Source organism: Chlamydotis macqueenii, chromosome 2, assembly GCF_036417535.1.
Source record: "Chlamydotis macqueenii isolate bChlMac1 chromosome 2, bChlMac1.mat, whole genome shotgun sequence".
NCBI lineage: Eukaryota > Metazoa > Chordata > Aves > Otidiformes > Otididae > Chlamydotis > Chlamydotis macqueenii.
In genome coordinates this window covers 53,544,012-53,570,016 of record NC_141557.1, presented here as the reverse complement: position 1 = coordinate 53,570,016, position 26,005 = coordinate 53,544,012, and the positions used below count along the sequence as shown (strand labels likewise).

General features: G+C 40.3%; 1 protein-coding gene across 1 annotated transcript; it reads left to right on the top strand.

Annotated features, from left to right (window-relative positions):
• Positions 1-24,697, top strand: TARP (TCR gamma alternate reading frame protein). Its single transcript, XM_086743020.1, is given in 5 exon segments — positions 1-96; positions 99-372; positions 20,795-21,085; positions 22,540-22,608; positions 23,565-24,697. Coding segments are annotated over 5 exon segments (864 nt in total). The 3' UTR covers positions 23,699-24,697.
• The last annotated feature ends 1,308 nt before the right edge of the window (positions 24,698-26,005 follow it).

The window sequence follows — 26,005 nt, the reverse complement described above, 5'->3', positions numbered from 1 at the left end:
ATGCTGCTGCTCCTGCTCCTGGCCCTGGCTGCAGCCTGGCCTCGTAGGTTCCCCTTGTCACCATGGCACAGGGCAGCGGCAGGAGGTGGCCCCATATTTACGAGTGTGTTTGTTCTGTTTTTCTCTCCTTCTTTCTAGATGGACAAGCCCAAGTGATTCTGAAGCAAAGTCAAGTGTCCATCACCAGAGCACGAGCTAAAACCGCATGGATTGACTGTACGGTCGAGGGCGTACCTGACTTCCAGTCCGCAAATATACATTGGTACCGACATATCCCCTCCAAAGGTCCTGAACAGATTCTGTATATCGGAATAGGTCAAAGTATTTACGATGACAGTTCCCATACGAACAAGTATTATTCTCTGAAGAAAGGTACAAATACCTGCTCTTTCTCAATAAATGACGTCAACTCCAGCGATGAAGGTACCTACTACTGTGCCTACTGGCAGTCTCACAGAAGTAGCAGACCATGGACAGCCCGCACAGAAAGCTGCCTGTGCGCTGAGCGGCAGGGCAGGCTTTCTGTCAAATGCAGAGAAGCACGATTGCACCTTCCTGCCTCTAAAACACCCCAACAGGTTTATGCTGAGTGTGCAAGTAGCAATAACGGACAGAGAGAGCAGCAAAGGAATGCTGTGTGCCACAACTCAGCTGGTGTAACGTGCTGTGCTGGGGTAAAGGAGCTCTCGTGGGGATGATGGTAATGACTGAATTCAGCCACTGACACGGATCGTCTTTGCTGAATAGACAGACTTTCCCAAATACAGTCTGAGCAATCATGCTGGAGATACAGGTGGTACTCATCACTGGTCATCTCAATGATTATGATGGTGATGACTGCTTACAACACCGATATCCCTTACGACCCCTTGTTATAGGAACGGATCTGTTACACTGGACATCTCCTGAAAAGACAGCCCCGAGAAAGCATTGTGAAGACCGTTTGCAAGAGAAAGTTGCAAAGTAAAGCAGGGAATTTATGGAAACAATGAGAAAGCACTGCTCAGCCAGCCACCCGGGAGCAGAGAGGCAGTAAGAGCTCACTCATGTGGCAAGGGCATTCACCACCACATATCCATGTCAGTGTTTCTGTAGTGGACTGCTAATAGAGACAAAGTCTTCAAGACAATAAACTCCATGCTGAATGATTTTTTGGTTGTTGTTCTGTCATCGTAGGTGTCTACACTACAGGACCTGACACAACTCCATGAATCTACCACAAGGACAAGAGAACCATATGAACTTTCTGTACTAGTTGTGAGATGAGATTTAGTTGTGTACACTGAGACAAAGACCCCAGAAATGATCCAGAGGGGATTATCTCTCTTGGTTCAGAAAATGAGAACAGTTTGGAGCTGTTTTAAGGAGGAGTAAGAGAGCATAGTTCACTATGTGTGCTACCAACGCTGGCAGTATGTTCTAGGAAAGGCTGCCGAAATGTGCTTCTGGGATAGTTTTGGGAGTGTCTGCAGAGAGGAGAACAGGGCCAGACTGAGCAACTTGAGTTTTCGAGTGTGTGCTCAGCAGCAGGCAAGTGAGAGGAATGTAGCAGAGGAAGAAATGTTATTTCAGACTGAGTATTTTAGGTACTTTCTACAATGTTCCCCCTGTGGTTTAGCCCGTCAGTAAATATAAACCCTCCATGGCAGCAAGTTGAAGAACGGCCATTGGATGTGCTAAATGAGTCACTTCCGCCTCACAGCTGTTTGACGCTTTCTCCACCTGAACGACTTTACAAGGTTTCTGTCTCTGTCTATTTCATTTCCAGGTTTAACCCACATGGGCCGCATGTTGCTGCTTCCCGTCCTTCTTGCAACTTCATTGTGGTCCCGTAAGCCCTTTTTCCTCTCCCCTCTCCTTCCCATGCGTGGAGGACACAGTCCTGGCTCCACACTGCAGCAGTTTCTTCCCCTCACACCATTTCTCTGCTTCCCCTTTCAGGTGGAGATGCGCAGGTAGTCCCGAAGCAGAACCCAGCGCTGCAGAGGCAGATGAAGGGCAGCTCTGTCAGAATGACGTGCCGCATGAGCACCAACAACATCGTGCACTGGTACAAGCAGCTTCCTGGACAGCCGCTGAAGAGGATATTGTACGTGTCAGGGCAGTCACCTGTTTATGATTACAGCAGTGATGAAAGGAGATTTCGAGTTTCGAAGCATTCTACTGAGCCCCTCTATCATCTCACAATAGATTATTTAACCCCAAGGGATTCTGGCACTTACTACTGTGCATATTGGTTTTATCAAGGCAGCACAGCCTTACATAGGCAATGATAAACCATACAAAAAGGCATTTTGCACTCTGAACCGCCAACTCGGAACTCTGCCAAAAAATTCAGACACTTCCCTATTCTACACCTCTGTCATGATTTTCTGCAGCTAGATAGTAAAAACAACAATTTATCATGACAACTGCTAAACATATGGCGTTAATAATCAGTATATCATTTCAGTACTCTTGTCTATCTGTAAGGCCCACAAGGCTGGCACTTCCCTCTCTGTGCACCTAGAAGTGGTGAGGCAGCTCATCACAGCCATTGCGAAGCCACTATCGATTCTCTTTGAAAGGTCACCACAATCAGTGAAGGTTCCTGACGATTAGAAGAAAGCAAACGTCACTCCTATCTTCACGAAAAGCAAGAAGGAAGACCCAGGGAACCACAGGCAGGTTAGTCCCACCTCAGTCCCTGGGAAGGTGATGGAAGCAACTAGTCCTGGAGGTCATTTCCAGATGCAGGAAGGTGAAGAAGGTGATCAGGAGTAGTCAGCGGGGATTTACAAAGGGGAAGCTATTCAGATATCTTTAGATAATGAAGCTATTTGCAAAATGGGTGTTGGCTATTTCATCAGCGACAAGTCTATTTGGTGATAATTTGAGCCAAATAGACTTTGGAAAGGTGTACTGCCGAAAAAACCTCCAGCCACTGCATGTGTCGTGTCGGCATAAACACCACCAAGTTTGACCTGTAAATATGTCTACTTGGAGACTTGCTGCATGAGAAAGCTACAACACAAAACCTAGACAGCATCTGTAATTTAGACATTTAATTATATGAGACCCAGTCACTACCATGTTCTTCATCTGGGATCAGGTGCCTGACAGATTTCTGCTGTGTGATCAGAAGCATAGCAACCTACTGCTACTGTTTTATACATGTCCTGAGAGTGTTTGGTGACAGGGGCTTGATTTCAGGTCCTCAACAGACAACTGCTAACGCAGTTTTCACTCTCATGATTTAGAGTTGCCCACGCAGGAGACTGCTGTGGGATGCTGCTGGGATGAGTGACCTCTTCCTTGCATCTCCCTCCCTTAAACTCTGTTCCGTAATTCTCTCTTCCTCGTCATTTTGTTGTGCCTGCCAGTCCTCAAGTCATTTCTCCTTCTGATCCAATTCAGGATGGTCTGGTAGGAAATGGGACAGACTTCCCCACAGTTCTTTATTGGGAAGAGAGGGACCCTTGCCCTTGCCACCACACAGAGGCGGAAGTGTCTGCTTGTCTGCCTCTCCCTGCAGCCCTGTGCTCACAGGCACCTCTCCATGCTCGTTAGCAATATGTGCTTACCACTGCCTCGCTGCCAGTGGCCAAGTGCCAGCAGGAGGGAGGCCGAAGCAGCTCAGCTCCCTCGTGCCCAGAGAGCTGCAGCCTGGGCTCATTGGTCACAGGGGAGCACCCCATGGCACCAGCCCCGCTCATCGAAATGCACCTCTGTGATTGCTGTTGACAGCAGCCCTCACTGGGCTTGCTTTTGTTTTCCAGTCTTCCTCTCCAAGAACCGTTTGCGTTTCATCTGAGCTTCAAAACTGACACCCTGCGGCTGTGCATTTCCTCCCCCGATTGAAACCAAACTGGAGGCGCGTCCCTGCGGTGCAGCTGCCTCAGTTGCTGCAGGCTGATGGGCTCCAGCTGCTTCGGTGGAGGGCAGCACCAGCACAGGGGCACCCCTGGCACTGGCATACTGCAGCTGGCTGACTGAGCTGAAGCAGCAAAAAAAGCTCCCTAGCAGGATGGGGGAATGCCTCACCCCAACTTGGGCACTGTGCACTTCTCCACACCCCTTTGGCTGATGCCAGGCACTCACCACCCACCAGTGTAACCTCTGGGCTGAAACCTTCACGCCCCGATACACAGCTGGAGCTGCTCTCACTCATAAGCCTTCCTCAGCGGCCCTGGCTCAAGTTTTCAAGCATCACCATCCTTGGATTTACCAGTGTTTCTCATATTCACCTGAACAGCAGACAGGATTACAACCTTCTCGCCAATTTATGCATTTGCCAACCTGGAGCGGGCTTTCTGCAAACCTGCCCCCGCTGCTTGCGCACAGAAGACCCATCGCTGAAGACCACTGAGCAGTCATCTCCTCCTGCCACACAACACTGTCCCCATCTGGGGTCCATTTCATCCTCCTCTCAGTCTCAACAACAGCAGAGCGTGACAAGCAAACATGCTGCTGCTGGCAGCCCTCATGGCCACAGCTGCTTGGTCTTGTAAGTCCTTCCTTATTTTCCTACCTTTCCTCACAGGCACCCATGGCTCTGCTAACAGGTGTCTTCCCACATCCCTGAATTTCTGCTAATGACATCATTTCTCCTTTTCTCTTTCCCAGATGGATTTGCACAAGAAATTCCCATGCAGAGTCCTATATCCATCACCAAGTTCCGAAAAAGTGCACGGATGACATGTGAAATTAAATCATTAGGGACAGGTTTTGATGGCACCGTCATACACTGGTATCAACAGAAGGAGGGTAAAGCTCCAGAGAGGGTACTGTTCTTTTTTGGAGGGAGAATTACAGTGGAGACCGGCTTTCAAGAAAACAGGTACATGGTTGAAAAGGTTTCTGGCCAGAACCGGTGCGTTCTTACAATAAAAGACATAGTTCCAGATGACGCTGCTACTTACTACTGCGCCTACTGGGACCCTCACAATAGTAGAAACTCAGAGATCATCAAGGCAAAAACCCTCCCTCGACCTCTGAACCACAGGGTTGTAACTGTGCCCCTGCCCTGACCTTCTCACTCCATCTGGTATGAGTTACTGAAAAGCCAAACCTTCTTCTGCTGCCCAAAGATAGCAGCTAACCCTGCGCAACTCTCCTGTTCCGAGTCTGGGTTGTCATTAGCACTCCGGTCTTCAGACACACATCTGCTCTTTTAAAGGCAAAGGAAATCTTCACTGCCTTAAGACTTAGCACATGACTACTGGGAACTCCCCTGATCCTTTGGTGCTGTTTGCGTAGCCATGGCAGAAAAATAGAGGTCCTTGAGGGAAGCGGATATTGCATTGATTTTTCTAGTCCAGGCACTGTTGTCCCCTAGGAAGGAGAAGGCAGTAAAAGAAAGACAACATGCTGAAGAATGTACCTTGGTGCTGCTTGCTACTGCCTAGCACTTCTAAAAAAAAGTCCCCCCCTCTAGTCTTACCTGCTGTCCATGGACGCAACGCTAAGGCCCTGGAAATATTGTTCCCTTAATCTGGATACAGCAAAATCCCAGACAGACCAATTTACATCAGAGATTTACAGTCTCTTCTGTACCACAGCCGGGGATGTGCTGCTTATCCTCATCCTCTTCTTTCACTTCACATTAAGGCAAAGAGGGTAAACAGGGGTTTTTGAAAGGAATGAGATTTGCTGAAACTGTCAAGTTTTATGGACTTATTTAAGATTTGCAGGCAGTTAGTAAGTGGCCTTAGGCACAGAAAGCATTTCAAAGAAGACCCTGAGAGGGATCATCTTTGCTTGTGCCTTTAGCCCAGTATTTGCCTACTCATCAGCTTTGCTTTTCCTGATGAGGGGTGTAATTGGGTACCTGAAATGCTGGACCATCACACAGAATGAGCTACAGGACTTTAGAAAGAAGACCAAGCAAGCTGCAAGGAAGCACTAAAGACCAGTAGCCTCAGCTCTTGAAAGCCTTAAACACAATGTGAAGTTTAAGCAGGCAAGTGCTCTTGAATCCTGTTGGTACCTTCAGGGCTAGTTAGCTAGTTAGCGTGACGCAGAACACTCAGCCAGAAGTTGGTACTGTCACATGTAGTCTGTATTCAGAGGGTCTCATGGTGGTTTTCTGCTTTCCGTGTGCAGTGGCTTCCAGCATCCATCACTACTGTCCTTGCAGTGCTCCAGTGACTGCTGGTGTTTTTCTCAGGGACCATTTGTTTGTAGTCCTGTCACAGTATCAGAAAGCTTCCTGAAACAGACCTCTTCCTCGTTGAAGCCTGTGGTGTCACTATGCGCATTCTATGATAGCAAAATTGATGTGGACCATTAAGAGACCCATCTCCAGTGGTTTCACCACCTCTAGCACACTCTGGATGTCTCACAGGGGACCAGCACTTAGCGAGCTTCACACCTTCCCACAGTCTGTCCACAGAGCAAAGCCCCATGCAGTAGAGAGTCTCCTTCTTCCTTCCCTTCCTTCCCCATCCCTTCCCTTCCCCTTCCCTTCCTCTTTTCTTCCCCTTCCCTTTCCTTCCCCTTCCCTTCCCTTCCCCTTCCCTTCCCCTGCCCTTCCCCTTTCTTGCCCTTCCCCTCCCCTGCCCTTCCCCTGCCCTTCCCTGCCCTTCCCTGCCCTTCCCCTTCCCCTGCCCTTCCCTGCCCTTCCCCTTCCCCTTCCCTGCCCTTTTGCTCCCTCCTCCTCAATGCTTCCCACAGGAGCTTGGGGACACCTTCCTCTGGCTTGACACACTCTGGCACCAGCTGACACCCAAGGGAGTCTCCTCCTCCCATGTGCCATAGCTCGCTCTGCACCAGGGACAGTTTCACCCTCCTCTTGGTCTCAACGACAGCAGAGCGTGACAAGCAAACATGCTGCTGCTGGCAGCCCTCATGGCCACAGCTTCTTGGTGTTGTAAGTCCTTCCTTGTTTTCCTACCTTTCTTCACAGGCACCCATGGCTGTACTAACAAGCATCTTCCCAAATCCATGAATTTCTGCTAATTACATGATTTCTCCTGTTTTTTTTTTTTTTGTTTTCTTAGATGGATATGCACAAGAAATTCCCATGCAGCATCCTCTGTCCATCACCAAGTCTAAAGGAAGCGTACATCTGCAGTGTCACTTTAAAGATGTCTCTGAAGATTTTGATGGCATTGTCATACACTGATATCAAATGAAGGCAAATAAATCTCCAGAGAGGATTCTTTACTTTTCAGGGGGAAAAGCAGTAGATGCCAGCTTCCAAGCACATAGGTATAGTGTTGATAAGATTTCTAGCCAGAAGCTCTGTATTCTTACAATAAAAGATGTCGTTCCAGATGACACTGCTACCTACTATTGTGCCTACTGGCACAGTCACTGGAAACTGAGAGATCACCTAGACAAATACTTGCTCAGCGTCTCAACGCAACTTGGAAGATCCCAGCTCACATTACCCTGGTGTTGAAGAGCTGCCTGGCTTCATATGTAGGCTCTGGAGAAGCAGGATGTGCTCTGTGCTGATCGACTCCTTGGAAGCATCAGCTGCCAAAAGCTACAGATTTTGACTGAGCAAGTGCAAAAGGTCTAATACCTAACCCATTCTCTGCATTCCACCTTCTCCTCCTTTTCACACAAGCATGTCCATGAACTCCTTGCAAGGATTTATTTAGTGGAAAGGGACACTTTTCCATATTGTTTTTCCTGGAAATAGGCCAGCATGTTGTACTGGAGCTCTTCAAAGCCTTTGGCCTGACAAAGAAAACTTAAATAGAGCATATGAGTCTGAAGGTTTGTAAAATTTTAAGCAAAGAAAAAGGAGTCAAGTCTTTGCTCAAAAGTTAGCAGCTGGAGGAGGAGGAGAATTTTCTATTTATTCCTCCTGAGATCTGGAAGTGGGAATTTTTGTTGTTTTGTTTGTGGTTTTTTTTGTTTTTTTTTTTTTTTTTTGAGCTGTATCAGTCCCTTTTCCTATCTTCTTGCTTATCTCTGTCTGTGTTTCACTACTTTTCCTCATAGTGTGGTATAACTGAATGTTGTGGTTTAGCCCTGGTCACCACACAGTTGCTCTCTCACCCTCCCTCTCCCCAGCGGGAGTGGGGGAGGGATGGGGGAGGGAACTGGGAAGAAAGGAAAACTTGTGGGTTGAGATGAAGACAGTTTACCAGAATAGCGAAGGAAAATTACAGTGATAACAAAATATAAGTATTCTAAAATATACAAAATAAACAATGCATGATTTCTCACCACCTGATGTCCCAATGACCGACACAGCCCGTCCCAAGCAGTGGTCACAGAAATGAAACCGAGCAGCAAGCACAGGAGTGAGCGGGAGAGAGAGAGAAAGCCATGCCCCACCCTGGGCAATCTCCACTTTTATACTGAGCATGACATTTATGGCATGGAATACTCTCTTTGGCCAGTTTGGGTTAATTATTCTGGTTCTATCCATTCCAGCTTCCTGCACCTGCACATTAGCAAGACCTGGAAAGCTGGACAGTGCCCTTGGTCTCATTAGCAACTACTCATCAGTGTGTTTATCAATATTCTTCACATCTGAAACATCTGGCTACTGAGAGGAAAATTAACTCCATGCGTGCCAAAACCAGGACACTGAATTACCCCAAAAGTTGGAGACAGTTATCAAAGCTAGTATCAAAGAAAAGAGCTTTCCACAGTTATGAACAAATTTTCATATTTGTGTCTCATGCACAATGCATCCCTCCTAGCTATTGCCTCAAGGTGCACGCTGATCCTCACATCTGAGAAATTAGTCCACAGAGCTTTTTCTCTACCATCCAGCCGCTTCTTAATATTTTCCTTTACTGTGGTACCCTGATACCCTTCTCACTCGGCCCATTAAAGAATATTAGTCCGATGGAGTGAAAAAGTGACACAACAATTTCAAATGTGTATTAGGTCTCCAAACAGCTACAGGTCAGTTTTGTCCTCCTCATACTTGCAAGCCCAGATCAACAAGCTATCTGCAATATGCAGTGTTTCACTTTGTTTCTTTAAATGTGACCTCTGAGCCACTCACTGTCGTGACCATCATCCAACAGCTCCAGCAATTGCAGGTGAGATGGTGGTGACCTCCTTTGCTGTGTGTCTAAGGGCACAGCAGGAAAAGCACCAGTCCGCACCGTTCTCTGTCCACGTCGCTCCTGCTGCTGCTTTGTGGTTGTGATTACGATGTTCCTGCCCAGGAGCCTTCTGAGTAGATAGTTGCTTTTGTTACACCTATTTCAACTGAAAGACCTTCACCCTCAGTTGAGTTCCTCCCTGTAACCACAAATTGTAATTTCTTAATGTTGTTTTGCAGTTGGTGTGCCACACGAGATCCCAGAAGCACTCAAACTCAATTTATTTTACATGGCAAACTAAGTATGGAGGCTGTTTGATTGACAGTAGCAGTGACTCCTCTGATGTTATCTTGGGCTGTTTTATAAGAAACTTGTGTGCAAAGGAAAAGCCTCCTTCTCCCACAGCTGGTATATGAAAAGATGCCAGGAAGCTGCTGTTGCAAAGCGTGGAGCGATTCCAGGAGATGGGCAGACAATAACCATGTACTGGGGACAGAAAATGCAATCTGCAGCACATGGACACCTTTGCGATGCTTACGGTGCTTGCTCTCGCTCCTTTCCCTTTGCTGGATTGTATTAAGACAACTAAAAATGAGCTCCATGCTAGTAGTACTTCACGTCACTTAATTGCAGGTGAGAGCGGGTGTATCCCTTTGGGAAAGAGCAGGATTGTCACCTAAAGGTATGTGCTTTTTAACATGCACAACTCTGTGCACCTATTTGGGTGTCTAAAATTGAAGAGAAACCTTCACCTAATTCTTAGGCCTTAAGCAGAGGGGTTATTTGCAATCCTTTAGGAAAGAGATTTGCTCCGAAGGGCATTAGGTATCAGTTGAACAACAAGGTGCAAGTCTGAAATTCCTGACATCCTCCCAGCAGCCAAGGGCCAGGCCTTCACTCAGTCTCCCAGGGCTGATTGGGAAAAAAACAGGATTTTCTTCAGCAATGGCATAGCAAGAGAGCACGTTAGCTTATTGCAAAGTCAAAATACAGTGTGGAACAACTGGATCAAATACTTTGGCACAGGAACCAAGCTCATTGTCTCTAGTAAGTATCATTTTTATTGATCTGATTTTCACAGAGTCATTCAAGTTCTCAGATAATTAAGAATGAAAGACTGTAGGAAAATTAATTTCAGGCTGATATATCATATTTTATTTGTGAAATGGAAGTGGTGCCCCAGCTGGGTGGGTTTATGGGCAATAAATATATCAACATTCTGAATAGAGAGATCGCTTCTAGAACAATTACTGAATACTTATTGAGGATGGAGAAATGGAAAAATGAGGAGAGGTAAAAATTTAAATATTGGGATGGGTGCATTCCTGTTCTGGGAAAGAAAAGTGGACTGCTTGAAAGTTTACTCTCAAAACAACAAGACAGAAATGCAAAAAGTTTCTTATTGATAGAGGTGGTTCAGTCTAAGTTGATTGGGAAGGAATATTGCCTGGAATGTAATAAATTTCTAGTTCTTGGCCCTGTTGAAAGTAACTGGTTTACTTTTGCATTTGTATTATTCTTAATTATGGTGAAGCGATGCAGTCAATAGGATGAATGTTGTTTTCAGTATAAAGTATATAGCAATGCCTATGGAAATGCTGCTCAGAAAACACATGATCTTAACAAGGTGACTATAATTAAGTCAAATTGTAAAAAGCAGGGGAGAGTTCCAGAGATATTTAAAATATTATCGATATCTCTGACCAAAAACGTTCTCTGCTGCAATTTGCAACTAAACTGTGCCTGTGTAGAAGCAACTGCTTTTGCCAAAAAGATGACAGCATAACCACTTACCAAAGGCATGAACTTAATTATGTGTGTCAGTAAGTTTTGGTTAGAATATGGACTTTGCATTTAAAATATGGGCTTCAAATTACCAGTTTGAGGAAACTTGAGTTAAAATACTTTCACAAAATAAGTTATTCATAAGATAGGACACTTAGGGAAAAAGAAATTGTTTATCTGAATATTTAAATCAACAAATAACTAGTAAACTTTCTTAATTTCCTCTGGGAAACATAATGTAACTGCATTGCTTCTTAAAACAGCAAAAAGAGGTTACTTCAGAGAAAACCTAGCAGACCAGAGGCAACAGATATTTGTTACAGAAATCCCAGAGCTAAAAGGATTAGAGTGTAGTTCTAAAATAAACTTTCTTCTCATAAAATGCTGTGTTTAAAAATCTGAGCATTTTACTCACTATGAAAATCAAAGTATTTCTAAAAATGGCACTCTACTCAATGTTGGAAATTCAGCGATTTAACTGGGACAGATTTATCACAGCCTCTAAATCAGAGAGACTTCTGTAGTCTGTGCAAGAAAAGTGCAGTGCAGGATATATTGCTAAGCATTATCAGACTGTGGGATGCTGATGTCAAAATATTTGGAAGTGGAACTAAGCTTATTGTTTCCAGTAAGTACAAAATGTAAAACTTAATTACTTCTGAAATGTTTTTCAATACAGTTAGATGCTGGCTATGTGAAGTGCTCTGCTATTTTAGCTCCTGCTAGTTTTAACCCTACTAAATGCTTTGCAGGATTTTCATCTTAAACACCATTTCCATATGCAGAACACAACACAATTGTTTTGTATTTATGTATGACATGAGGGAAACACAACAGCTATTGCAGCACAGGTGTATAACTAATCCCATCATTGTTTTATTTTTAAAGATGAACTTAAATATGGCAAAGATAATTTTTGGAGAAGTGAAATATGTTTGTGGCTTTAAATATGCATATTCAACCTTTGTGATAGTTCTAATTCATTCTTGAAGAAAAGTGTCAAACTTTTGGGTTACTCAAAATCTTTGCAAAGCAAAATGTTTTCCTTTGGGACTATGTCTGACTATACCAAGTAGCAGCAGTTATCTGTGATATGCCCAGAACTCTCTCTTCCTAGCTTTTGCAGGAGCCGCTTAGTACCAGTTGTTACTATTATTAAGGAAGAATGCCAAACTCAAAATGTTTTAACCTACTTATTAAAATTATTCTGCTTTAAGTAAACTTCAGGTGCTTTGATACTTGCCTGTGATTTGGCTCAACTGAGCACCTGAGATGAAAACAGTTTGCCTAATTTTGACCATCTGAAAATGGTGTATCTTGTTAGTGGGAGGTTCAATTTGAATCCATGCAGGGTCTTGCTTCATGTTACTGACAACAGAAATATTGGTCAGGGGTCTTGTGCTGCTCAGATGTCAGTATGATGTTCACCAACTGTAAGTCTGATTTTATGGTGTCTAAAAGGAGCAAATTACTTGGCCAATATTTGATCTAATAGAGCTTCTGCTGGCGCTGCCTCTCTCCAGAAAGTAGAGTCAGATTCAAGGTGCTCCTTCTGCACTGTCCATCTAAACTTTCAGAAGACTAAAATTAGTTGAGATGAATCTTGCCCATTTAACAATACATATGCTCTCATAAACTTCCACATCTTTACTTTTTTTTTTAGTTTAGGTGACTGCCCCTTTTTTCACTTTTCTAGGGCACAAAAACTGATTATACAGCAAATCTAATTTTCTTTAAAGAATACAGTTTACCCATATAAAGGTAACAGAGCTGTGCTGTTATTGCAAAGCCTTTATTCACTGTGACTGGTTATTATGACAAGGTATTTGGCTCCAGTACAAAACTCATTGTGTCAGGTAAGTTACATGCTATTTTCCATACAGTAAGCTATAGGAGCTTGGGGTCATCACAGAGATGAGTGTCATAGTGTCCCATTGTGTCCTCCTCAGATTGGCATTCTTACAGTGAGCCTTCCTGTATTTGTAATACAGTGGTTTAAGATCACAAACATTTCTGAAAAGGAGCTATTTTGAGCCACTTTTGATCATACTGCTCCTTGGAAATGTGGTGGAAAATGACCCGTAATAGTTTCCAGAGGCCTCGTGCTTTCCTCCATCTGTACTGAAGGAACAAGCACAGAATCAAGCAGCTGTGAATTAAGTATAAATAAACAAAATCTCTTCCCTATACAGATAGAAAGAGCAGTATGCAACAGCCACTTCTAAATCCTTTTTTTAATTAGGCTAGTGAAAGTGAAATAACTTGTCCCTAATTATTTTTGTCATGTACACAGCAGTTGGGCAGTAGAAATAAAGTAGTACCTTCAAATGCTCTTCTTACTGCTTAATATCAGCTACATGAAGAGGTGATGCATTTTTTTGCCTTTCCTGCAGAGTCATTTGTTTTAATGCAAAGTGGAGGACAAAAGTCTTCTTTTTTCTATCAAATGTGCTTTAAATGCCGTAACCCTGGAGTAAAAAACTACACAAACACATGGCAGAGGAACCATGTTTTAAGTCTGGTTAAGTTCATAAACTTATATCAGCATATGAAGCAAGGATTGTTATTAATTATTTATACCAGAAAGACTAAGTAAATCATAACTAGAATTCAACAGAATTATGCATGTCAGGGTGAGCGTGTTGTTTTTACTGACAATCCTTACCTTGTTAATCAGGTAGCTGTAGTTGTCATGCTTTTAGAATCTAGAGTTTTTTTTTAAAAGTATTTTCAATCATTCTGCTTCTGTAGGATTTTGTCTTTATGTGGGTCAAGGCTTCTGACCAATAAATAGAATAAAAGGGCTGTATATACCTCTTGCTTAAGATCACGCATTTCATCACAGCTTGTGTTTTCAGAGGTTACCTCAGTAAGTTACTCCTAATGAAAAGAAATGGAGAAAACCAGGACTTGGGATAAGTGACATTAACTCAATTGAATCATCAGGGTTTGAGTTTGAGCAGAATCTTTTCCCAGACCTATACTGAAAGCGTCACATATATAAAGAGCCAAACTCCTACCAACTTGTAATGTACTTGATTTTGTTCTCATTGGTTTCTTTTAATTAGTTCTGACCAAAATAAAGTTGCTCTAGGCTTACAATAATGCAGGTAACAGATGGGCTGGGATTGGAGAGACTGGTTTGGAATTTGCGTTTGGTGGAATAGATGAGGCTTTAGAAGTTACAGCAGAATGGCATTATTAATCCAACATAACCTGACAATGCAGGCATCTTCTGTAAGTATCTTTCCAGGCATTCACAAGGTCACAGCAGGGAAGCTGAGGCTGAACCGAAGACTGAACCAGCCTCTCGAACTCCAGGTTTTTTCCTTCAGCACAGAAGCAGAGTAGCTTGCCCCTCTGCCATCTCTTCTGCTACAGCTGCAGCTGGGTCTCCCTGGCAACTCATAAGCATGTTGCTAACTTATTTGAAGTGATAAAAAGAACAATCTGCTAACATTTCTAGGAAATAATTTCATTGCAGAAATTATGGCAGCAATATTTGATTTCTTTAAATGTTATCTCCTAAATATTACCAAAGCATCTACCTTGTTTTCATCAAACGCATTGAAGTTCAGTAGTTCAAAAAGCTCCAATTATTTTTTTGTAATTGAAATGTATATTCCATAAAGATAGATTATACTTACATTTTATTTTTACGTTGCCTGAAGTTGGATTAAACTGATTTTCTACCCCTTTAAGTAAAAATGGTAAAGATCACTGTCTGCATTAGTTTGCATTATTATTTTTTTTTAATAGGGAAAAACATTAAGCCCTGAACAAAAACCCAGTTGATCTGAAAATCTAAACAAGTGTTAGGCAGAAGGATGGAATAAATAAAGGAAGATGTGGCCACTCAAAAGAAATCTGTGGAGCAAAAGCCTCTTGCTGCGATTAGTATTAATAGGTATATTTGCTAATGGCTTTTACAAAAATATCAGAGGTTTCATAGGTATGAAGATTAATTCAGTATCTGATTCTTTTAAGGCAATGTTCATGAACAGGTTTCAGCATGAATATTATCGCGTTCCATAACGGCTCTGTTATTGGAAGTGGTCACAGCACCAAGCCTGTCAGAGTTCAAGGAGCATCTGGACAACGCTCTTAGTCAGGTGGTTTAGTTTTAGGTAGTCCTGTGAGGAGCTGGGAATTGGACTCAATGATCCTTATTGGTCCCTTTCAACTTGAGATATCCTCTGATTCTATGATCCTAAAACCATGGCCAAAACAGATCAGCTTGAACGGATGATAGCACACAGCGCTAGGTTCTTGTTGTAGGATATATAGTCACACACAGATGTACATGCACATATATATAAATGGATTATTTCCCACGTTGTCAAGGTGATAACCTTTACGGTTCCTCATGTTTTCCACAGAAACCTCAGGGGATGCTGAAGGAGTCTCAGCCTAGGAAATTATAAATCTCAGGTGTGCAGGATCTGCTTAAATATTTCCATGACTTTGAATGCCCAAATGTTAAATTAGGTCTCCATTTTCCATTTTGTTAGGTTTTGTGCATGTGCGAGCTTATCTGTTTAAACCTGAAAGACAGGTTTAAATGAAGTCTGTTGTATAAGCAAACACGGGTTTATCCATACACCATTTTGTAAGGAAAGCTTTTATTATAGAAATCAGAGTGTCAAAAGATATAGGTGCATTTCCATTAAGAAAATGAAGCTAGGCTGGGACACAAAATGAGGTTTTAAAAACACTGAGACTAGGAATGTTTTTGCAAAGCACTTGTACACAGTGATTATTACAAAGTCTTTGGAACTGGCACAAAGCTTATTGTTTCTGGTAAGTTTTTTTTAATATCTAAGAAAATATGCTTTATTTTGATAATCCAAAATCGAGGAGAGGCAATGTGATATGCTATTTTAAAAGTATAGTACAAATTAAAATAAAGACTTAAAATTATAATATAGAAAAGTGATGGAATTCGCAGTAGCAGAATTAATTTCTTTAGCACCCAAATGCTTCTGTAAGAGAGATCAAGGTAAAATATAGATCTCACATAAACCATAAATTGCTGAAACATAACTTCTTTTGGATACTTGGGGCTACGCTAGGTCATTCCCTTGTGCATGGCTCACTACTCAGAGTAGCAGGGTTGGGGTAACTAACTCAGAAATGCAGCTGTAGATCATCCTTTAGCCTCAGAGCAGGGAGAATAGAGGAGATATACAGGAAAGCATTGTGTCAACAGATCCCCTAAACCATGGCTGAAGCTCTGCATCTTTCTGTTTGGTCAAGTGGAAGGTCTTTCCTTATAGATTTGTTCTAACAAAGCTGATTTATTCCAGCCAAGAGGAACTGAGCTCTCTTGGGTGTCCTGCAGCACCAGTTAGCTGCATAAATAATAAATAATCAGAATATTAATATGTGGGGGGAAATCCTGGACCTTTAGAAATGCCATCATTGGTTTCAGTGTCAGCAGGATTTCTTCTGAGGTGCACATGGTTTTCCTTGGGGAGAAGCTAGAAGGCCCTGGAGAGGGACGTGCATGGGAAGGATGGAAGTTGATGCTTCTCTACAGTATATGTAGATGCACCTGTGATGCTTCTTTTTGGTACTGACTACCTGCAATAGTACTGTGTAGTTAAGTACAGCAGGTTTTGAGGGTGAAGAGTCCCAATCCCACATTCATTTAAGCAGATCAGAGTAACTTGAACATGCAGAGGATTAGGCTCCAAATGGGTAAATGATCCTCCACTAGGCTTGAGATGAGCTGTGGCCGTTCAGGGCTCCCTTTCATTTATACAGTTAAACAGTGGCCTGGCATGCGTGTTTTTTTAAATAATGTGGTCAAAACCACTCACTATTCTGGAAAAAAAAAAAATTTCTAGAAAAAAAACTGGAGGAAATATGGTAGCTCAGTTAATGCCTCAGACAACAGTTTTGATTTGTTGTGATATTTTTTGAACAAGTCATGACAAAGATTAGCTTGAAATTGAATTTAAAGTACATACCGCTAAAGGCTCTTTAGGAGTAGCAGCATTAGCTGAGATTGAATTCAAATTTTCTGCAGTCATTTAGCCAAATGAATAGAGTCTTATTGTTCATGTGATGGTTGTTAAATCTTTTCCCTGTCTGGTCAAAACGTCACAAGCAGTTTCTGTAAGGGAATGCACCAATGGAGGGTCGCCAATATATTTGGTTCTGGTACAAAATGCATTCTCTCCCCCAGGTGTTTTCAAAGACTTATTTTTTTAAGTTTTGTAATGGGAAAGTTTTGGATTTAAGGTTGACAGCTCTTTAAGGTATCTGGGGAGGCTTGCAGTATGTCAGGACTATACTATGTTATTATCAATTATAATACCTGAAGGCACTGGCAGGCAGGACAAGAATGCTGTTGTGAGCTGACTGTGCTGAGAGCTCTCAGCTCCCGCTGGCTTGAAGGGGAAGTGAGGAGCTTTGAGCATCAGACAAAATTACTTCATTTTGTGGGATCACCCAAGTGATGAGAATTAAAATCTCAGCTTAAGAACACATTGACCTTATTTATAAATCTTATTTACAGACACTTATAAATAAACTGTAGAAAAGCTTCATTAAGAAAACTTTTGACAGTCAATCTAAAAAAAAAAAACTATGTATTTTGAACCCAAACTAATTAATAGCTCATTGATTACGAGCCTAACTCCAGAATTTTATTTGTATAATGTCTTGCAGGCTTATTGCATTATTACAAGACAGAAAAGACAAATTTTAGCATGAGAAATATCTGCACATTTTTACATTTTATTTTAAAAAGATAGATCTATGTCTCTCTTAAAACTTGCCTTAGAAAACTGTTTTACAAAGTAAACTGCAAAATTTTTGAAAGTTTAACTAAAACAAAAAAGACAGTGGAGTGGAAGTTCATAACTTCAAAATTCTTCAGAAAGGATCAGATCATTTGCCCAGAAAAGCCAGTGTAAACTGTTTTGTTGAGTTCAACGACTTTATAGATAGTCTGAAAACACATAAAAACTACAGCAAATCCTACAAGTTTTCATCCTTTTTTTTCCGTAAACATACTTACATTTTATGGAGACAGGTTTTTTTTTTCCCATATGCAAACATATATACACATATATATATATATGCAAAACTTAATCTGTTCAGTTCTCTACTGTCATCCGTTTACCTATGCGTGTACATGAGATTCTCCCATGCAGGCACACAGTTGCATTTACTCAAGCAATATGTTTCCTCAGTATTGTGATATGATTTAGGTGTTTCATTTAAGCTAAGCACCTAGGGTCTTTTTACAGTAAATGAAAAGACATTGGCAATTCCAGAGGTGGAAATTATTACATCTTAATAAACGTCTCTGAAACGGGCAGGATGAACTAGCAGCATCTTTTTCTCCCTCCAAGAGAATAACTTCAAACTAGACAATTAAATTTATCTTACTGAAACTAATCAGGTTAACTGACTAAGCTTTGAAAATCTAAAAGAAACATCTGAAACAGTCATGAAGCTTTGCAGGGTGCAATGTCACTGGGACAGGAGCTACATCATGGTCTTCTAAAAATATAGAACTCTGGAAGAAATAAATAATTTTAGAAATTAGTTTAATCTTGCATCCCTGGGAGGACGGATGAATAAAGAAGATAAAAATAACCCCTAAATTAATGTTAGAGAGCCATAAAATTGTTAGCAATTTCTATTTCTGGTACAACAGAACTCAATCCACATCTTCATTTCAATAAGAAATCTCCAAAATTAAGGAAATTCACCGTATAAGTGTAACTTTTTGAAGGTAGACAGCCTTATACTTTGGTCATCTTTGTTTTTAAACACCAAGTGAGAAATACTTCAAAGACTCATTAAGTTGTTTTAGGAGGGATGCGATGTAGAATATTGCTCTAGAATAGCCAGACTATTTAAAGAAAGGTGGAAGCTTTTTGACAAGAATATGTATTTATATTAATGTGTTTTCTCAGAATGCATGAAAACTGCACCACTCGGCCAGACCACACTTCAAACCCTGTGCATCTAGCTGCTCAAATTCAGTGGCAGAGATTTACATAGGAATCTAAAGAGAAAGAGGGGTGTAAGGAGATGAACACCTAAAATCTCTCTGTTGCATTAAAAAAATAGTCTTAAGTAGTAGCTTCTATATAACAAAAGTTTGAAAACTGTATCTAGTCTTCAGTTGCAGTTAAGCATAGACAAAAATGATTGCCTATAAGCACTGCCTATGCACATACCGCAGAAGTTCACGTTTGACTAAAACAGACTCTTACATTTACTATACACTTTTAGAATATCAGAAAGTCTTTTCTGTGTGGACAAAATCTGGATGATTTGGACTCCACCTAATAACATAAAGTTTAATGCACAGAGGCAAATAAAATTGAGATTATCTACAGTTAGCTTGTGGAAACAGCTCACTTTTCATTTTAAAATATATTAATCTATGTTCATACTGAGCATGTTTAACAAAGCACATCGCCTATGACAACCCTTGTATGGATAGATACACTATTTGGATATAGAAATATTATATAGTTATTGCATGTTGTTCTGCTTTAGTTTAGTTTTGCTTTTTCCTTTTCATATGTATTAATCCAAACATTTAAACAAATGTAGTATTAAAGGAATAGCATTGCCAGCCTTTGGGGTCCAGAGCATTTTGTGATTCCATTTGCCTGTGTTTATCAAGATTTTCAACTGGCAAATACATAGAAACTTTGTTAAAAAATGCCAACAATAAATTTTTCTTGCCTTTTTTTTCCTCAAAAAAAAAATCACAAAATATCAGCTTTTTAAAAACTACTTAGATATAGGAGATGTACATTAATTGGAAGTGGGGTCTTGCACTGGGGACATAAAACTGCAAAGACTTGAAATGTTGGTGATCTACCTTTAACATCCTGTAGACAATATTTTTATTTAGTTGTTTTTGCATAAACATTATAAAGCAATATTAAATTCCTCTTATCACATAAATGAACAAAGCTTTCTCAGGAACTATTACTATTATTTAATAATTGTCAAAGACTTGTCTGACAAATACACTTTCTGACAGTAGTACTTCTTGGAAGGCTGTGGGATATAGGCTCTCACGTAGTTGTCTGAAGTTTTCTAACTCAGTTTCACGGGAGATTATTCACACCTTCAACAATATTTCAGTTTTGTAAAGTTTCTCAAAAATAATTTTTCAGACATTTTTGAGTACGTTTCTAAGGTTTTAAATAATCAGACTTTAATTTTTCTAATAAAATACTCAAGAAATATTTTGTAAGGTACTTTTTAATCTACTCTAGCATCAGAGTATTAAAGAGTAGACTTAGTGTCTACTACTAGGAAGACCTAGTAGTCTTCCTCTATCAGATGTGCTGCTTTACAAGAAGCATGAACAAAGCAGTCTAGATGTTAGCGTTCATTAAACAATTTAGGACTTAATGTTTCTCCATGCACATGGCACAGCATCACAGCTTAGGTCAAACACTCTCCAGACTTAGTAAGACTAGAGTCTAAACCAAAATGAGGTTAGAATATTTGAATTGAGTCTTGTTTTCAGATTTTGAGCTTGATTTTCCGTACCATACTCACAAAAGCCTCTATTCATTTTAGTTTTCTATACAATAACACATTTAAACATTAGGTTAAAAGTAATATTTTCTATTCCAAATCTTTCTAAATAGTATTGTAACTGGTTCTGGCTGAAAATGAAAACTTGCTACTTGAGTCCATTTAAATTGTTTTTAATATAAAGTGTGTCTGAATGCCAGGTTCGTCCAGCTCAGCCAAAAACTTATTTTTACTTCAAGGATGGAAACAGCTGTATTCATCCATCCTATTACCTAAAATTCCTTTCATACATGAGACATTTCTACTCTTATCCTACATATTTCATAACAAATTAGAGAGCTAAAACATCTGTTAATAAGACATTTAAGTTGTTCCTCTTCAGAATTTGTATTTTGTGTCTGCATATTTATTTTGCTGTACACTATTGATCTTCCAATTCTCTGTTTTGTTTGGGTTTTTTTTTCCTCCAATAACCAATCCAGGCAAAGGAAATTCTCCACCAGCAAACTTTGAAATCTTGCAAAAGAAACATGAAAATCAGATAATATATGTTTGTCTTATTGAGAAATTCTACCCAGAAGTTATTCAGGTGAAATGGACTGATGGAGAAAAAGAGATAACAGAAAACGTAGTAAAAGGAGACACTTGGAAGCCTACAAAAGAGGATGAATACTCAATCGGCAGCTGGTTAACTGTACCAGCAGAGAACAAAGACAAAAACTATGTCTGCAAATACGAGCATGAAAGCAAACCACGTTCACTGCCGACACGAGGTATATATATATATACTATATTTTTAAAAATTCATTCTATGATAGACATCACTTTTTCTTTGCAATAAAATTATAGAAATAATGCTTTCTATTACTGTTCCTGAAAGCATCTGCTTTTTGGCACAACAATAGCTAAAATACACATCTGGAGAAACTACCAAATTTTTCCCAGGAAGAGCAACCCAGCCTGTGCTATGCTCCCCAAGTGAACGTCCCTTTGTAATAGGAAAAGAGCAGTTCTGAACCTTGGCAAGTGTAAACTAACTCCAAAAGGTCTGCACTGAGCCATGTCGCTTACTTTCCACTCTACAAATGTTTCTGAAAATAGCATTATGTCTCTGTTACCATTCGCTTACAGGTTTAAGTCCCTCTGACACCCCTGACATTAGTCACAACTATAAAAAACTAAGGAGATAAAAATGAAGTTGCTGGGGATGTAGAGCAAAGTTTAAATATGTTACTTACTCATAGTCCAGCAATAATGAGGTAATAACCATGTATGAAAATAAGATATCTCATTTAATTATGGAAAGATTGATTATGCAAACCAAAATCTGAAAGACAAAGCAATTTTAAAGAAAAAAGTAACAGAGAATCAATGCAAACTGCTTAAATCATGGTAATATATTTAAGAAAAACTGCCTATATTGGTTTAGATTAATCTTTTCTCAGCAACTACTGTTCAATTTACTATAAATTAATGTAACTCCACTTACTGGGAGCATGGCCATAAATAATGATTACATTGGAACCTTCAAAATCTATTCTGCCAAAAATATGATTTAAGTTTATTTAGATGGAGGATGTATTTAGGGATGTAATACGGATATCTTTAAGCCCATGTATCAATGCATACAAACACCATAACCAAGATCAAACATAAATTTGCTGCTTCAAGCACTAAAAGGGTTTATTTCAGAGAACAAACCACCATCAAAATAGCGATTTCCCAATAGGGGAATCTTAGATCATACTCTCCTCAATATTATTCTTTAGTGCTGAGCAACCATTAAGTAGTAGACTAATTAAGGTCCCTTCTGATGTAAATTATTGTGTATTTCTAGTACCAGTACATTGTGAAGGCAAACAGACTCCAGCTACTTCAGTGACAAGATCAGGTGGTCAAATTAACTTCAGTTCCAAATAACAGAGACACTGCCAAGGACCAGCCTAATGGACACATTCCTGAAAGGGCAAAGGCAAAGCTCCCACTTAGGGCAACAAATACCTATTACTTCTCTGTGAGCATTTTTCCCCTTCAAATTCTCTCTGCAAATGAATCCCACCTGTGAACATCTCTGCAGACAGATCTTAAACATCTCTCTTTTGTTGTTTAGTACTAACTTCCCATTTCACTTTTGCTGTACTTTCTCTTTTTTCCCCTTTTTCTCAATTTATGTTTGTTAAAATTAAATAAAAGCCTAACTGGGTCATTTAAACTCTCTTTCCATTAGATCCTACAAAGACGACTCAGGAAGAGGACTGCAGCACATACTCCAGAAACAGCACAGTTTTTAATGGAGGTAATTAAAATGTATTAAAATGTGGGAAAGTGATGCACATCATGCAGGAGTTTGATATTGTTACATATGCTCAGAACGTTTTGAAAATGATCTTTCTAAATAGTGTACAGGAAATCTTTTAAGTCTGGGGTCTGTAACTTCAAAAGTTCAAAAGACTTCAGTGGTATTCTGAATTAACTTAGAATCATAGAATGGTTAGTGTTGGAAGGGACCTTCAAAGGTCATCTAGTCCAACACCCCTGCAAGGAGCAGGGACATACCCAACTAGATCAGGTTGCTCAGAGCCTCATCCAGCCTGGCCTTGAACGTTTCCAGGGATGGGTCTTCCACCACCTTTCTGGGCAACCTGTTCCAGTGTTCTACAACTCTCATTGTAAAAAAAATTTTCCTAATATCTCATCTCTCCTACCTTTATTAGGTAGCCTTATTAGGATGCTATAGATGCTGTTTGGGCTACTAGATTATTAGCCTGCATTAGGTGCCACTTTTAAAAATACCTGAAGTAGTTAAATGCTCAGCACTTCAGCTGATGCTCCATCAGCCTAGCAATTGCCCAGCATTTCTGACAAAGGAATTTTCTTTTAGCTTGAACGGGGATTTAGGAAGAATCGTGAGCACGTATGTCCAAAAAATCGAACACAAAAGGATTGAAGCAAACACGGTGCTACCGATCATCAGTGCTGGAAGCACTAGAATTATGTTCTTGCTTTTGCAGGGAATAATGACCTAGTGGCACTGAGAGGCAGATTAGTGCTAAGAAACCTGCTCAGTCTAGAACTTATTACCAGTGCAAACCCACTCAAAGGACAGTCAGACATTGTATGTGTTTATACACTGTCCACTGGAATTAAGGCAAACACAGCAGTAAACAGACTACAGTCTCAGTTCTGCCTGTCTTTTAGAAGGTTGTACAATACTGACATTAAACAAGACTTCTCTGCTTACATTTGTTACAGATTACTTAATGCACAGGACAGCATATTTAGTGTACATCGTCCTTCTTCTGAAGAGCTCCATGTACTATCTCATCGTACTCTTCTTCATCTACAGAATGTGGGCTCCAACCAAGCATCAAGGAAAGAAAGCATAAACGCTGGTTTAGGAAAGACTTATAAAATCTTCTTCAATTTGCTTTGCTGTATACTTACCCATATAGACTCCCCTACTCTCAGTGTTAAATCTAACAACAACAAAAAAATCCCAAAATAATTTCCTGGCATTAGTGCATAAGGCTTGTTTTGCTTCACTGCTAGTGGTTTTATATCAGTTGAGTTTTCTTAATTTTTCTGAACATTGAACTGAGGTGGGCAATACAAGTAAGGTTACATACCTTAGATTTAATCTGAAGTCCCTATTGCAAAATGAGGAAGGTCCTCATGTTAAAAGTAGTTAGGCATGCTGAAGCTTAGAGGTGTAACGAAGCTTTTGACATATGAAGTACAAGTGCATTTTGTCATTGCGCTTAAAGCTTTATTAGGAGTGCTTAATTCCTGTGCTGTAAATTCATAGATATTTGTTCATTTTCACTTTCAATGATTTATTGCAACTCATATGTATCCATCAAATCAGGACTTAAATATTCTGAAGTTATTTGTGCTTTAAGAGCCAATTCAACACAATTTTAAAAAGCCAACATAATATTAGAAGTTAGATGAGCATGAAAGCAATTATAAGGTGCACACTTATGGAAGTGGAAGAAATCCACCAGGCCCCAGACCAGCACTGTGACATAGACTGAAAACCTGCACATTGTACTTTTAAAAAAAAGCAATTTTAACGATCACAAACATCATCTTGTTTTAAGACACTTTTGTAAGTTGAGCAAAACCTTAAATCCAAAGTTTTGGTAGAGAAAGTGTTTTCAAAACGGAGGAAACATTCTCAGGTGTTGGACTTTGAATACTTCATCTCCACAAATCAGCTCCTTTCAAAATTCTGTGAAAAATTCAGAAGTATATATATTAGGGAAAAACTTTTGTTCAGTTTGGGGCAAAACACCACCACGAGTTTGGAGATAAGTGCCTGCAGTATTTACACTCATTGTATCCGTAATGATCTAGAGAGCAATAAAAGCTTTCCTTCAGGTGCATTTGTGAGGCCTGTGTTTCTTCTGACGGCTAGAAAACTTGATTAATTTCTCTGTTCATATAAATTCCTCAGGAAATCAAAGATCCTTAAAACCATCACTTTTCTGCTCTTCAATGTATTAAACAGGAACACTTTTACACAGAACAATAAAAGCTAGCTTATTACATCTTTTCTATGGAAGTGCTAAACCAAGCCAGGGGAAATGTGGTGCTGTTACAGCAGGACTGACTTCTACGGCTCACACCATCGCAAGGGAAGGAGAACATAAGTCAGGCTCAGTTCTAAGAATCACAGTTAGCTGTTTCACAATCTGCATATTGAAGCCAATTACTGCCTTCAATGTTGTGTTGCTCTTCAATGTGAAAAAAAAGATGCGATGCCTAGTCTTTAGTCAAACTCTTTGAGAAATAGCTGATATTCCATGCTGTTATTTGTTAAGGCTCAGTTCCAATAAAAGTGAAATAAAACAGCTGTAAAGTCTTTTTTTGGAATGCAGGCACTGTAGATTTCAGTAGCGTAATTGATATTATTGTCCTGGTCTCCCCTACTTTATCCCTGCTAGTCCATCAGGCTAGTGAAATACTTGATTGCATTAATGAACCAAGATCTCTTTTATTAAAATGATCCCCACATCCACTTGTGTCTCAGACACAAAGCTGAAAGATACTGTCCATGCCATGCAGGAAGACAAGAGAGAAAACACAGCTTTTTAAGCTTTTTGCACAAAGAACCCTGCCTACATGCAACTCTAAACCATGTTGAGCATAAGTATCACCTCTCATTTTCTGGGGTTCCTCAAGTACTCGTTGCAGGTTTTACATCTGCAGTGGCTCACATGTCCCTGAAGTTTATTTATACAAGCATATATTGTTCATACTAAGTTTTAAATTTTTATTTACTTAGCCTGAATAAGAGGACAAGTGTATTTTTAAGGCTTCTAGGTGCTGGGGCATTTGTTTGCAGGAAGGTTTGGTTATTTAGTGGAAAAACCCCGTAAACTGAACAAGTCATAACTGGTTCAGGAGGTGGGCTGCGATGAGAATGAGTGATAAGCTGAGGACAGTTAGACCACAGCCGTCCTGTCTTTTACCACAGTATACTTCTAAACCATTTCCTTCTAATGAAAATACAAAGTTATAAAAACCACATGCCTAAGTAGCATGTAAATAACAGAGTGAAATTCACTATTCGCTGTGCATGTCGGTCTAACTGCATGCTTGTGATACAGTCGTGTAGGGGCTATTGCTACCACAAAAACATGGGTGCTGCAGGATGTCAGCAAGATTTGCAGTCTTATTTATCATGAGTG